This window comes from Culex pipiens, chromosome 1, assembly GCF_016801865.2.
Source record: "Culex pipiens pallens isolate TS chromosome 1, TS_CPP_V2, whole genome shotgun sequence".
NCBI classification, from domain to species: Eukaryota; Metazoa; Arthropoda; class Insecta; order Diptera; family Culicidae; genus Culex; species Culex pipiens.
In genome coordinates, this window is record NC_068937.1 from 135,895,954 (window position 1) to 135,911,112 (window position 15,159).

At 44.7% G+C, this 15,159-nt stretch overlaps 1 protein-coding gene across 1 annotated transcript; it reads left to right on the forward strand.

Annotated features, from left to right (window-relative positions):
• Positions 1–9,577: 9,577 nt before the first annotated feature.
• On the forward strand, positions 9,578–12,254 carry LOC120425728 (uncharacterized; the record flags this gene model as incomplete). Its single annotated transcript, XM_039590332.2, has 1 exon — positions 9,578–12,254. A coding segment is annotated over exon 1 (2,631 nt), but the record flags the coding sequence as incomplete, so codon positions are not given.
• Positions 12,255–15,159: the final 2,905 nt, after the last annotated feature.

Here is a 15,159-nt window from a genome sequence, read left to right on the forward strand (position 1 = left end):
CCTCTGCCCTCCCCCCCCCCCCCTCCATTCTGCTCTTAACATTCTTACTAAAATCGTTCTTCTCTTTCCTTCCTCTCTTTTGAATGGGTGTTCAGTCCAATTAGGGTTCGGCACGGGTCTTGGTCGGTCCTAAGGGTTTGAAAGTTCTGTTGGGTTGGGGAGTTAGGCTCTAAGAGCAAGAGACCAGACCAGATTTAAAACTAACTAAGCAAGCAAGCTAGGCAAAAGTAACAAATCTGGGAAGATCTCTTGTTCTTAGGCTTAGCTCCCTCAGCGTTCGCCAGTCTGTCGTGTTCGGGGGTTCAGCTCCCTCAGCGTTTGAAATTCGGTTGTGCGTCTTGAAGGGTCGTCCAAAAGCGCAAATTCAAAAGCAAGTTGGTAGAGTAGTCGTCCATAAACGTTTGGGTGGGTTGAAAGTGGTCTAAGGATGTTGTCAACTTGGGATTGCAAGTTGTCTATAAATGGTTTCCTCCCGGGTTGCAAGTTGTCTAAGGATTTTGTCGCCTTGGGTTTGTAAGTTGTCTATAAATGCTTTCTTCCAGTGTTGTAAGTCGTCCAAGGCGTTTGTTTTCTTGGGATGCCAGGGCGTAGAACTTTATAACGATTCATAACTTAATCTTCTTTTCAGAAATTCAATAATCTTCAACTTTTCTTTCAGAGATTTGGTCCTTTTTAGGACCACCCAAAACAATCACGAAAGAGTTATTCTTGATCAATTCTAAACCTTTAATCCTAAAACCATTCTTTTCAGATAACCAAACAATATGGTCCTTTTCAGGACCACCAAAATCAATCACGAAAGAGTTAGTCTTGTTCAATCTAAACCTAATAGCCTCTATACAGGGTAGCAATCCAAAATTTCGCAAAGCGAAATGATACGCCGTGATTCACCTTCCTCTCTCGACAAATTTCTCCTCTTTTTGGGACACGCTGGTTGGTTGAACAAACGTTTCCCAATCAGTCAATCGAGGGACGTGAGATTGATGTATCTAAAATCACCCCCACTCCACCTCATAATTTTCGTATCGTCGACGGGGCAAAAAGCGAATAAGGAAGTATAGGAGAACGGGTGCAAAGAGGCGGGGCATACGTCCCCGACCTAAATCAACAAAAAGCGGCTCGGTCAGTCAACATCGTACAGACGGAGCAACTTCTTCACTGGACTGGACGCGGCAAAGGAAGCGACAAGCAGAAGGGAGAAAAGAAGCGACAATGGAAGCCGGGCCAGTCGAAGCAAATCAGGCGGAAATCCAACACAGCTCTGTGCGCTGTTTAGAGGAAGCCTTTTTGACATCAATTCCGTCGGTTACCGTTTGGTGGTTCTTAAGACGTTATCAATACTGGCCGTTTCTGACCCGCAGACGGCAGATTGAGCGCAGCTGTGGTTGCAAGTAGGAGGAAGGCAGCAAATTGAAATAAACGGCCCTTTTCAGGGCCACCAAATTCATCACGAAAGAGTTATCTCATTCATTTCTTAAAATGCAAACGCTAATTGCACGCATGTGTAAGTCATTTACTATTTTGTGAGAGTTTTCTCACATTTGATTCTTAGAAAAAACTGACCTTTCAAGGCCTACCTGAGACGCTCATTAATCAGATCGAAATTTGTTGTGGAGCAAAGAAAACCTTTACAGAAAGTTTAGAATGAATGAGGCTAATGTATCACAAATACATTGGCCGTAGGAACGGCAAAACAAGAAGAGTCTTGCGTGCTTCTCGCCAGCCAATTTGGAAACATGCAGTCTGGGTTAAAATTCGTGATTTGATGAAAACAATCACCTTTGGGCCAATGATCCAAATTGTATAGAAAATTGTGTGTACACATGCTAAGTAGATTGAGGTTAAATTTTGTACCGTTTAAACAACGCTAGTGTGCGTGAAATAGTTAAAGTAAGTTTTCCGCAAAATTTTAAATTTAAAATAGGTTGCTAGTTCTGGATGAGGGCCTTGAAAAGGGTCGTCAATTTTGTAGAATCGGTTAAAATTCAGGCCAACTCATTTCTGAGTTGGTTGGTTTGGTTGAGATTGAGACTCTTTCGTGATTGATTTATTGGCCCTGAAAAGGGCCGTTTAATTTGGTCTGATCTGGGCACCCTCTTCGGCCAAGGGTTTCAATCCACTTATGACGTCATCCCGTCTTCCTGCGACTGTCCGGACCGAGAGCGGAATTTGAATTTCCTCCTGCTGCTAGCCTTCCACCAACCAAAGAACAGATTTCCTGTGCTACTGGTTCTTTCCGCTGGTTGTCCTCTTCTTCTCCTTCTGCTGTGGCTTTTGCTGCTTCCTCCGCGATGGCTGCTTCCTCCTCCGATGAGGCCTCCTCGAGTGCTCGATCCAAAATGACTCGCGAGTGCGAGGTTTGGCTGCTTATATGTCGGCAGAATAGGAGAACGGAACAAAAGGGGCGCGGTCTCAAACGCATACGCGCAAAAAAAGTTTATGCGTTGGAGACCACTCCCCTTTTGCGCCGCTTGCCATACCCAAATCTATTTAACCACCAAAACCTCGCACACGCGAGTCATTACGGCACGAGCACTCGAGAAGGCCACTTCGGGACGGCACGGAGGAAACCGCAGCAGCCACAGCAGAGGGGAGCAGAAACCAGCAGAGGAACGGCCAGCAGCAGGAGAGGAATCCGTTCTCGGACCGGCAAAAAGCCAGCAACGGGAGGAAATTCAAATTTCGATCTCGGTCCCGCGTAGGAAGGCCAGCAGCAATAGCCGAAAGAAGAATCATCAGCAGAAGGAGGAAATCAAAATCCGTGCTCTGGCCGGGGGAAGGCATGCCGGCTGATGCTGCAGTTGAGGAGCAAGCATGATGAAGACGGTGGAAGTCGCCAGTCGCCGACTCGTCGGTTTTAAAATTAAACGGCCCTTTTCAGGGCCACAAAATTATCACGAAAGAGTAATCTTCATTCTGGGTATACAATTCTGTGTGTGTGTGTGTGTGTGTGTGTGTGTGTGTGTGTGTGTGTGTGTTTATCCAATCATGAATTTTCAAATATCCATCTCCAATTATCCAACCATTTTGGACCACATTTTGCTGACCAACAAACTGAATTGCTAAAGGCGAATAATTTTGGAGCCTCAAGATCAAATTCATTGCGTCAGCGAGAAACATTCTGCTAGAAGCCTTAAAATTAAGTTTAAATCTTGTTAAACCTATTTTGCAAATCCGATCATGATTTTTTGCTACTTCACGCTGATCGATTGAAATGAGCTTCCCATCTTGGGATGTAGCATTCAAGTACCTAGTAGCACCATTTTTGGCGCTTCATAACCCTACTGAACTGCGGCTAGACAAGATGTCCAAGCATTTGCAGAAGGTGTACACGGCGTCCTATCGGAAGCGGAAGAGAGAGGAGAGAGAGGAGGAGAGGCAGTTGGCGGGTGAGCCTACCGCGGCGCCAGTGGACAACGCTGAACGCATGAGGCGGTACAGGCGACGGAAGCGAGCTGCTGAAGGAGGTGGAGAGCACGGGGATGAGTTCCCGGAAGGTTCTGGGGCTGGACCGTCGGTGTCCAATCCAGGAAATCGGAGGCGGCAGGAGCGAGTGGGAGATGCAACGGAAGGGTCGAATGCGTCTGGCAGCACTTCTGCTGAACGTATGAGACGGTTGCGGGAGAGGAGGAGGACTGGACAGACAACGTTCGGTCGGAGCGAGCAAGGAGGTGCTACCGCGGATGTTACTTTCGTTGCTGGAGGTGTGCGACGGGGCGGTAGACGAGGAACCGCGGACATTTCGGTTCCAAATTCGGCATCGGAGAATCCCGAACAGGGTAAGTGCGATCGTAGAAAATTTATGCGTGTGCGTGCGCGTGTGTGTGTGTGTGTGTGCGTGCTAAATTTCTACAGCTTTTATTCACTTTCTAGTGATAAATTGAAATAAATTGGAAAGTGATAAATTGAAATAAAAGTTATAATTAGATGAAAAATTAGCATTTCCGTAAAGAATCAAAATTTAATACATTAGCGTAATCTCTTTAGCCTATTGTTTTACAGATTTTAAGCACTATGTTCAAAAGAACGTAAAAATTTGGAATAAATTTCCAACATAATACTTGTCATGCCAAAGATACGATTTTATATGAAATGAACATTAATTCAGGTTGAAAATATTCGGCCTTGTGTTATCACTGTATTTCCAATTACTCTTATAAACATTATCATCTCAAAACAAAGGGAGAAAATTTGTTATGCTAATATATAATTTTCGATATTATTAGATCCATCTCAACGCACTTTTCAAATATTTTTCATACGCAACTTTTTAGGGATTTATCCGCCCATGGAGGCAGACGCAATAAGCCTCCATGATCCGGTGGTGCAGATTGATGAAGAAGGTGAGACGTTAAACACATTGTGTTATTGTGAAAAATTTACTAAACACGCAAAATAACTTTTTAGAAATGCCATCAAATTCTGCACCAAGTCAGTCGGATAGCATTTCAGATGGGGCAAGCCAGGGTAGGTCTTTGAATTTATGCGAAGTTTTCGAGGTTTGGGTCAACTCTATCGTGTTTCACAGAGCCAGGTCCTCGCAATGCAAGCAAACCGAACTACGACAGGGCCACTCTTGAGTTCCGTAAGCTTTTCGTTGAGAACTCGTTTGGTGCTGTGTGCAGCGTTTGCGACAGACTTTGGTTCAAGAACGACTTGAAGCCCATCACTGAAGCTGGAGGAAATGTACTGGTACAAGCCGGCGACTTTGATTCAACCGAAGGTTTCATGGTGTGCCAAACCTGCAACAGCAGCTTGAATCGTGGAAAGGTCCCAACCCTGTCCAAAAGCAACGGATTTGTTTACCCGCCGATACCACCGGGTCTTCCCAAACTGGATATGATCAGCAAGCGGCTGATTTCTCCCCGTTTCATCTTTCTGGTGATTCGTCGTCTGTGTCATGCTTTGGGCAACTATGGTATCATTGGGCAGGTGATCAATGTGCCGGTAGACGTTGAGGAGATGGTTCGGGTTCTTCCTCGCGATCTTGATAATGACTGTGCGATTAATGTGAGCTTCAAGAAGCACACTGCACACAAATCGAGCCATTACTCGGGGTGGGTTTGCAAGGGGACTGTTTATGCTTGGCTCAAGTATCTCGTAACTACTCCGTTGTATAAACGTGAGGGCATTACTTTTGACGAAGAACGATTGAATGCGTTCGGAGCAGATCCACAGGAGGGTCCCTCGCGGGCGGAAGAAGCAATGCCACTGGATATCATCGAAGATGAAGCCGAGCTGTTGGCTAGCATGCAACAAACTGCGATGTGGAATGAAGACATGTACCTGGAGCTTTGCCCTACCATGAACCGAATGCCCTCGAGTATTGACGTAGACTTACGTCTTTGTCGAAGGTACTGGGGTGTCATTCCAAAAAACCCGGGCCGAAGGCCCTGGATTACTGCGTCATCCGTCAAACGCTTATATCTTCCTTCCCTCTAATCGAATCGACACGATTTATGTGCCATTCGATTCGAAAATTATTCAGCAATTTGCTATAAAACTTTCATTGTTGGCAAAATAGTTTAACTATTGAAACAATTGAATGTTTTAAAATGTTTTCAAAATGCAGAGATTTTGCAAGCAAAATGAGCGCTTCCCACTCACGGACGGGAATGTCAAGTACCTATTTTGAGGGGAAAATCATCCGAGCAACGCGACCGAGTGTCGGTCGCGAAAAAGGAGGGGAAGTAGCGGACCGAAAGGCTATATAAGAACGCGCGCCAGAGCCCATTCTATCATTCACGTCTCAGACGTCGGACCGGCAGCAGCAGCAGGAGCAGCAGCAGCAGGAAAGCTCAGCCCAGAGCAGCAGCAGCAGGAGAGACCAGAGCAGCGGCAGCAGGAGAGAGCAGCCGCAGCAGGAGAGAGGGACCAGAACTGGAAAAGAAGCGCGCATCGCCTTCTCGACGTCACCGTCAGCCAGTTGCCTCTCGATGGCCGGACCGTTTGGATCTTTCGTGGTTGCCGTGGTTCGGAGTTGCCTCACTCCCCGTCCCTCGTCCCACCCGGGACGAGGCATCAACGAGATGAGGCGCGCGCCTGCTGCCTTCCGCTGAAGAGCCTCTCGTGGGTCAAGCCGTGGTTGTGAAACAACAACTAGCTCGTCGCATTCGCGGCGAGCGTTTCTGAAAGAATTGCGTCGTGTCCAATTCCAAACTGTTGAAAGAGTTGCCCTCATCCCTCGTTCCACCCGGGACGAGGCAGCGAGCTAATTTGAATTTAAATTTCAGGAACAAATTTTGGTCTGGGGGGGCGACGGAATGCACAGCTTTCTGAGGCTGCTCTCGCCCCCAACCCCTCTCCCTCCCCCTCATTCTGCTACCAAACATTCATTCGGTTCACGAAAAAATCGTTTTTCGTTCTTCTCTTTCCTTCTTTCATTCGATGTTGTCTAGTCAAAGATTTATCAACACATTCAAAGTATGTTTACATGGTAGCTGCGGTTTTGTTCGCATTAGATTTGCCATCTCTTTCTAGTAAAAATCAACTCGGATCAACAATATCGGAATTCAATTCGAATCGTATATAAATTCCGTTTCAACAACCGGTACGTACACGGTCCGATTGAATTTACTAGGTGTCGGGGGGTCCATCTCGCGTTCACGATCTTATTCCGTTAGTGTATTTCAAGTATCTAGCTAATTCATCAAAATTAAGAAATGGAAAACTCTGTGTCAACATATCAAAACTTTACGTAGTCTACGCCATTCCGGTTATGTCTGTGACATAACTACTTTGACTTTTGTTATTAGATTTATGCAAAACCATGTAAATGGGCCAATTTCGATGCTGCTCGTTTCTAATGTGAACAGAGAAATCTACGAAATTAGTCATAATCTTGAAACTTCCGCGTAAAAATGGCCCCCGGTTTCCCTCTGAGAAATTCCGCATTAACTTTTCAGTAGGGCGAATACATAGATGTAAACAAGCAGCCTATCCCTTTCTTACTCAACGTGAACTGTCACTAGAGCAAGTGGGATCGCCTGTTTGTTTACATCTACGGATTCGCCATATTGAAAAGTTAATACGGAATTCCATAATAACAGTTCAATAGGGCGAATCTGCGTTTGTAAACAAGCAATCTATCCCCTCTTAAGGTGTATTTACATTATACCGCATCCGTATAAAATTTGACAGCGCGGACGCGATTTCTCCAATGGGAGCGTTTTTTTATTACGTAACGCAGATGGGGGAGGGGGGGGGTCAGAGGCCGTGTTACGCTCCATACAAATTTTTGAAATTTGTATGGAAATCTTGTTACGAGGGGGGGGGGGGAGTTGTCTAAAAATCCGATTTTTTGCGTTACATAATAAAAGAACGCTCTCAATGCATTTCATATGCAGCCATTCGCACTGTTCCGCATCCGTATCCGCAGTACGGATGCGGAACAGTGTGAATGGCTGCATATGAAATGCGTTGGAGAAATCGTCTCCCTACTGTCAAATTTTATACGGTTGCGGCTGCGGTATAACGTGAATACACCTTTACTTTACGTTAACTGTCACTTGAGCAAAAGGGATAGACTGCTTGTTTACAAACGCAGATTCGCCCCATTGAACTGTTACTACGGAATTAATGTAAAGCCCCGATCAGTCTGACGTAAAATCGGGATGACAAAGGTGTACAAAATGTCTCAGCGTGATTAAAGAACCCTTAATTACTGCTTGCAAAATAATCATTGCTTTAGATTCACCAGCGCGTAAGAATACAATTCAGTGTTCTGTTTGACGAAAAAATGGAGAATATGACCGCCCTAACGTTATCTTTTGACTCGGCCAAAACGTAACGCCCCAGCTGTCAACTTGACAAGCGTGTTAACCGTCATCATCAGTGTACACGCTTACCAAAAAAAACCAAAAAAATGGTAATTATCATGATTTTTCGAGTTCAACTCGGATAACACTTTTTTTGGTAAAGTGGGTCGAACTGGCAAAATCATGATTTTCATGATTTGCCGAGTTCGAGCGTGGGGAAATATTTCACTGGATCAAATCTGTTCGGATGTTGCCTATTTTCGGGCGCTTTCTGGTGTTTCTTGAGGGATTGGAATTGAAATATTGACGTAGACTTACGTCTTTGTCGAAGGTACTGGGGTGTCATTCCAAAAAACCCGGGCCGAAGGCCCTGGATTACTGCGTCATCCGTCAAACGCTTATATCTTCCTTCCCTCTAATCGAATCGACACGATTTATGTGCCATTCGATTCGAAAATTATTCAGCAATTTGCTATAAAACTTTCATTGTTGGCAAAATAGTTTAACTATTGAAACAATTGAATGTTTTAAAATGTTTTCAAAATGCAGAGATTTTGCAAGCAAAATGAGCGCTTCCCACTCACGGACGGGAATGTCAAGTACCTATTTTGAGGGGAAAATCATCCGAGCAACGCGACCGAGTGTCGGTCGCGAAAAAGGAGGGGAAGTAGCGGGCCGAAATCATACATAAGAACGTGCGCCAGAGCCCATTCCATCATTCACGTCTCAGACGTCGGACTGGCAGCAGCAGCAGCAGCAGCAGGAAAGCTCAGCCCAGAGCAGCAGCAGCAGGAGAGAGACCAGAGCAGCAGCAGGAAAGCTCAGCCCAGAGCAGGAGGAGAGAGACCAGAGCAGCAGCAGCAGGAGAGAGGGACCAGAACTGGAAAAGAAGTGCGCATCGCCTTCTCGTCGTCACCGTCAGCCAGTTGCCTCTCGATGGCCGGACCGTTAGGATCTTTCGTGGTTGCTGTGGTTCGGAGGTGCTTCAATCCCCATCCCTCGTCCCACCCGGGACGAGGCATCAACAAGATGAGGCGCGCGCCTGCTGCCTTCCGCCGAAAAGCCTCTCGTGGGTCAAGCCTTGGTTGTTAAACAATCGGGACATCCAACTAGCTCGTCGCATTCGCGGCGAGCGCTTCTGAAAGATTTACGTCTCATCAAATTCTAGTGTTGAAAGAGTTGCCCTCGTCCCACCCGGGACGAGGCAGCGAGCTAATTTAAATTTCAGGAACAAATTTTGGTCTTCGGGGGCGACGGATTGCACAGCTTTCTGAGGCTGCTCTCGCCCCCAACCCCTATGCCCCCTCTCCCCCTCCCCCCATTCGGCTCGCTAAAATTCCTTCGTCTCTTTCTTTCCTCTCTTTGCCGTTCGAATGGGTGTTCCTTCCAATATATATAGCTAATTCTTCAAATTAATATATGGAAAACCCACATGTCCACATATCTAAATTTTACGTAAGTCTACGCCATTCCGGTTATGTCTGTGACATAACTACTTTGACTTTTTTGTACGATGAGAATGCCGAGGAGTTGAGTAATCCCGACATATACTATGGGTTCCCGACAACGATCAAGCAAGGCGTACAAGCTACAGTGTTCAACAAGGCGAGCAGTGAAGCTAGGCGAGCTGACAGACGGGGTGCTCGTCCAGATCACATTCTGGCCATGGCCATGAAGGTGTTATACTGCCGTATGATTGAAGGGCTCAAATGCCACTTCAAATCTGTGGGAACAGATAACGTCACACGTGCCCAGCTCAGCGATCCAGAGTTCCAGAGGAATATGATGGAGATTGGCTTGGCTTTCTTCAAATGTATGCCGAACTCTGTGTAGTACTGGCAAGGACGCAAACAGGACCTCTTCGCCATGATTCGACAGTTGGGTAAACCAACAATGTTTCTCACCTTGAGCGCCAGTGAAACTCAATGGGAAGAACTGTTGAAGGTGCTGCACAAATTGTCCAGTGACTACGATGACCTTGAATTGGCCGACCCGCTGTCGGAGTTAAGCGCGTTTCAAAAGGCAAAGTTGGTCGTTGAAGATCCTGTGACGTGTGTTGCATACATCGACAAGCTTGTTGACGTCATAATGCGCATCTTGAAGTCCAAACGGTTCAGTCCATTTGGTAAATACTACGTTGTGGATTACTTCAAGCGGATCGAGTTTCAACAACGTGGTAGCGCGCATGCCCACATCATGCTCTGGTGTGCAAACGATCCTCGTGAGGACGTTTCCGAGGACATGCCCGCCACCATTGAAATGATCAACACTCTCTGCTCCATCGATGCCTTCCGTTGGTTGGGACCACTGCTTGGCAAGAAGCAAGAGCACGCTCACACACGTACGTGTTACAAACACAACGATAAACGTTGTCGTTTCAACATTCCGTACTGGCCGATGAACGAGGATCGGGTATTGGTGCCCCTTCCGGCTGATGACAGTCGTCGTTCTGCACTGAAGAAACGTGCTCTCGAGTTTCGTGAGATTCTGGAAACGAAGACTTTCGAAACTCTCGAAGACTTTCTGGCCGATTGTGAGTGTACCGAGGAATACTACCTCGAAGTGATTCGTGCATGGCTACAGCGACCAGCGTTCTTCTTCAAGCGTCCGATGAATCAGCTCTACATGAATCCATTCAACGTTTGGATTGGCGGTGTACTTCGCTCCAACAGTGATCTGCAGTTCATCATGGACGAGTACTCGTGCGCCTCTTATTTGGTTGATTACGTCAACAAGACAAATCGAGGCATCAGCGCGTTTCACCGAGAGCTTCTCGAGCTGCAGGAGCAGTATCCCGACTACGACTATCAAGGCTTGCTGAAGAAGTTGGGCGTGAGAGTACTCAACAGTGTTGAGATGTGCTCACAGGAAGCAGCGTGGATCTTGCTCCGGTTACCAATGTCCGAAGCAAGCCGGAAAATCGAATTTGTGCCGACAATGTGGCCAAATGAGAGAACCCGATGCCGGAAGCGACACCAGCAGATGGACAACGAGGGACTCGACGACGACTCAACGGACGTGTGGACCAGAAACATCGTCCAGAAGTATGAGGACCGCGATGGATTGGAGGATGTGTGCCTGGCTGATTTCGTCGCATGGTATGCACCGATGAAAAGCACCAAAAACAGCTACAAGCTGCGAGGCACTGCCAAAATCCTGCGATGGCGAGGATACCCGATGAGCGAAATGGTCGAGTACAAGCGAGAGGCAGTGCTGCTGTTTTTGCCGTTCCGGAATGAACGAGTCGACCTGCTGGACCAGAACAAATTCCTCCAATTGTACGATTCGCATGAGACAGAGCTCATCGCGAAACGTAAGGAATACGATTGTGAGTTGAATTTGGAGCAGACCGTTGAGGAATACCTCCGAATAATCGCACAGGAAGGCGATGGCGAGCAAGAGAGAGCCGCCACGGAGAAGCACAACGAGTACGTGAGGAGCATCGACATGCAGCCAAACAACGATGACATCGAAAACCTGCCGACTTCTGCACTGCGAGCGATTGTGAAACAACGTTCGAATGTCATGCCAAAAGCTGACTACTGTGCCTGGATGCGGCAGGCTAACGAGAAGCAGCGCATGTTGATCCTCCACATCATCCATCGACTGACGAGCTTTGATCCTGAAATTCCAGCGATGCAGATCTTCCTGACTGGACCAGCGGGTAGTGGTAAAACGTTCACACTGCGTCTGATGATGGAAACCTATAACCGGTACAGCCAAGGTCACAACTCTCGCAACAACGCGTATATTGCATGTGCGTCGACAGGCAAAGCCGCCGTTAACATTGACGGTGTTACGGTCCATCGTGCCTACCGCATTGCAATATCGCGCCAGAGTGACTCAAAGCTTAGCCCTGAATGGCTGCAGACGTACCGAAATGAATTCCGGAACGTGAAGCTCCACATTGTAGATGAAGTTAGTATGCTTAGCGCAGGTAACTTCAGAACAATGCACATACGTTTGCAGGATATTCATTTGGATTACCTTCACCCATTCGCTGACCAGGACGTTACGTTTACCGGAGATTTACATCAGCTGAATCCAGTCAATGCTTTACCAATCTATAAGGCTCCGAGAAATTCGATTGGTGGATCTTGGCTGTGGGATTACATCCGACTGTACGAGTTGGATCAGGTCATGCGTCAGACCGATGTGGTGTTCTCCACCATCCTCACCGCGATTGGCGAAGGCAAGAAACTGACGGATGAACAGAAGACGCTGATCGAGAGTCGGTTCAAGTCAGTGGAGGACTGCCAACGGGAAGCTCCCAACGCCGTTTGGCTGTTCCATCAAAACGTTGATGTCGATCGATTCAACAGAGAAGCGTTGAGTGGGCTCGAGGGTCTGGACTGTCTTGCCGACGATATGATCACAGGTCACAGCACATCCGCTCAGGCAACCAGTGCACGAACGAAATTACATAAAATGAGCACAGCCCAAACGAGTGGGCTGCCATATATGGTTCGTTTTTGCATTGGAAAGCCCTACATGATCACTGATTCTATGACAATTTCCGGAATTCCATTTCCCGGAATGGACGTTTTCCGGAATGGACATTATCCGGAATGGACGTTTTCCGGAATGGACGTTTCCCGGAATGGACAATTCTCGGAAAAAATGAGTTTTTCATATTACCTGATTTGACAATGAATGTAATCTTGCCTACTCGATTACTTGTGGTTAAGAATTATTTAGTTTGTACCCCGTTGGTTTGACCTAGTCACATTGAAGGAACCCGATATTTTGACAACAATATGAATGATAAATACATGAATAATAAGAAAGAAAGTAAAATGTTCGGACACGAACAATAGAAACAAGCAAGTTGACTATTGAACCAATACTTTATTAACCACCACGAGATGTAACAATGTTGATCGATAGATATTAGACAAACAATAGATGTTTTTAACATTCTTTCAACGTGTTGTTATATAATAATTTTCCCTTCTTTTGTTAATCAGTTGACTTTTGTGACTAAATTCTACCAAATTTTACCATAAAGCAGAACGATTATTTTCAAAGAAGGGAACACCTATAGAAAATAAAAGCTTTCATAAGATCAAAGTATAATGTGTATTTTCTTGAGGTTTTCCCTTCTTTCAAAAAATACAGATCTTTCATCAAAGTAAGGGAACTATACCATTTTTCATCCTATTTCTATTATTGGCCTATCAGTACTTTGATCATTAATTACAGCTTACATAAAGTGTTTAAGTAGTAATAAATAGCTCAAATAAAAGTGAGCAAGCAACTCTCCATTGTTGATACATCTGAACATTTTGATTTATTAGCGGAAAACGGCAAAAGTGATGAGAATTGGTCGAACGGCTTAGAGTGATTAAAATGGGTATATTTCCCATTTCTTTTTTTGTTAATTCTACTAAATTTTACCTAGCTTTTCGTTACAGAACTCTGCACTATAAAGAAGGATGTTTATTTTCAAAGAAGGGAAAACCTCTAGAAAATAAAAAGCTTTCAGAAAATCAAAGTATAATGTGTATTTCCCTAAGGTTTTCCCTTCTTTAAAAATTAACAGTCTTTCATCATTGTGATGGGATTTCGTGTAAGAGATTTCCCTTCTTGTGTATATCAGTTGACTTTTGTGACTAAATTCTACCAAATTTTATTATAAAGCAGAATGTTTATTTTTAATGAAGGGAAAACTTCAAGAAAGTACACGAAAAAAGAAAGTACACGTTATACCTTGATTGTCTGAAAAGCTTTCTATTATCTTGAGGTTTTCCCTTCTTCAAACATTCTGCTTTATTTGGCAGTCAACCGATTAACACAAGAAGGAAAATCTCTTACGTGGAATCCAATCACATTGATGAAAGATCGTGTATTTTTATAGAAGGGAAAACCCCAAGAAAATGTGTATACAATGATTTTTTGAAAAGCTTTTTATTTTTTAGAGGTTTTCCCTTCTTTGAAAATAAACATGCTGCTTTATAATGCAGGGTTCTGTAACAAAAAACTAGGTAAAATTTAGTAGAATTCACAGAAAAAGAAAATTCTTATGTAAAATTCCATTACTTTGATGAAAAATCGTGTATTTTTAAAGAAGGGAAAACCTCTACAAAAAACAAATTATACTTTGATCTTATGAAAGCTTTTTATTTTATAGAGGTTTTCCCTTCTTTGAAAAAAATCATTCTGCATTATGGTAAAATTTGATAGAATTTAGTCACAAAAGTCAACTGATTAACAAAAGAAGGGAAAATTCTTATAAAACATTACATTGATAGAATGTTAAAAACATCTAGTGTTTGTCTAATATCTATCGTTCTACATTGTTACATCTCGTGGTGGTTAATAAAGCATTACGGTTCCACAGAACAGACTATGCTAAGCACGGTCCTATCAACAGAATGATGGAAACATATAACAAATACAGTGACACAATCGATTTTACTATGACTAAATCCGCTATGAAAAAACAGTTTTATAACCAAAGAAGATAGTTTATAACTTAAATAATGTTCACCTGTAATTAGTAATTAAATAAATCTTTTCCAGTTCCTGAGGGGAACACCCATGAAGAGTACCGGGGCCGGCATTTACAAAGCGTATTCAGTGGCAGTTTTTCACTCAACTAATGCTAACATGTTTAGGTTAATGTTAACATTTCATAGGTCGCCTCCCTAAGGTGTCGTGATAAGGTCCAGTTTGTGACGATACACTACCTTCCCTTTACTAATCAATCGAATCCAGAAGGGAAAAGATCACCAGTTGTGTTGGTCCGAGCCGGGATTTGAACCCCGATGTAAAGCTTACGAGGCGGAAGCGTTACCACCAGGCTACGTGGCTCGGTCGGTCAATGTAGTCTACGTTTGTTTGACGAATAAATAAATAAATACACCCAAAATTCAGAGTCGTGAGAATCGTTCCCTCAAAATTTATTGAGGGATCAGTGCCAAAATCGAAAGAAGTGTTCATTCGTTAATAGGGACGTGGCGTTACATCGTGCTGCCACCTGGTTTTTTTAAGCGCAAGAGTGTAAAAGTGCTGAGTCATCGTCTAAAAATAGACGGCGTCCTATCTCGCCCAGCAAAATTAGGTCGATAAAGTAGTCGGTTTCGATGAGCAAAAGTGGAAAACATGGTCTAAAAATAGCGACGCCATCTCCCTATTGAAATAATAAATCTCCAACAAGTGTCATACATCGACATCTGACCACACCTTAGTCACCAAGCTGTGGTGGCCGAGGCAGTTAAGTCGTTGGGTCAAAGGTCTCTGGTTCGATTCCCGTAGTCGACACTTTTGGTTTTTTGTTTGACGGGTGAACTTTTTTTGCAAAATGAACCTCGAGAGAATAATTCTATCGCCCATCTCAAGCTGTGTTCTCTGTGTCCGTGAATGGAACCACTATTCTCTCGACTCGAGGCCATTGTTTTCT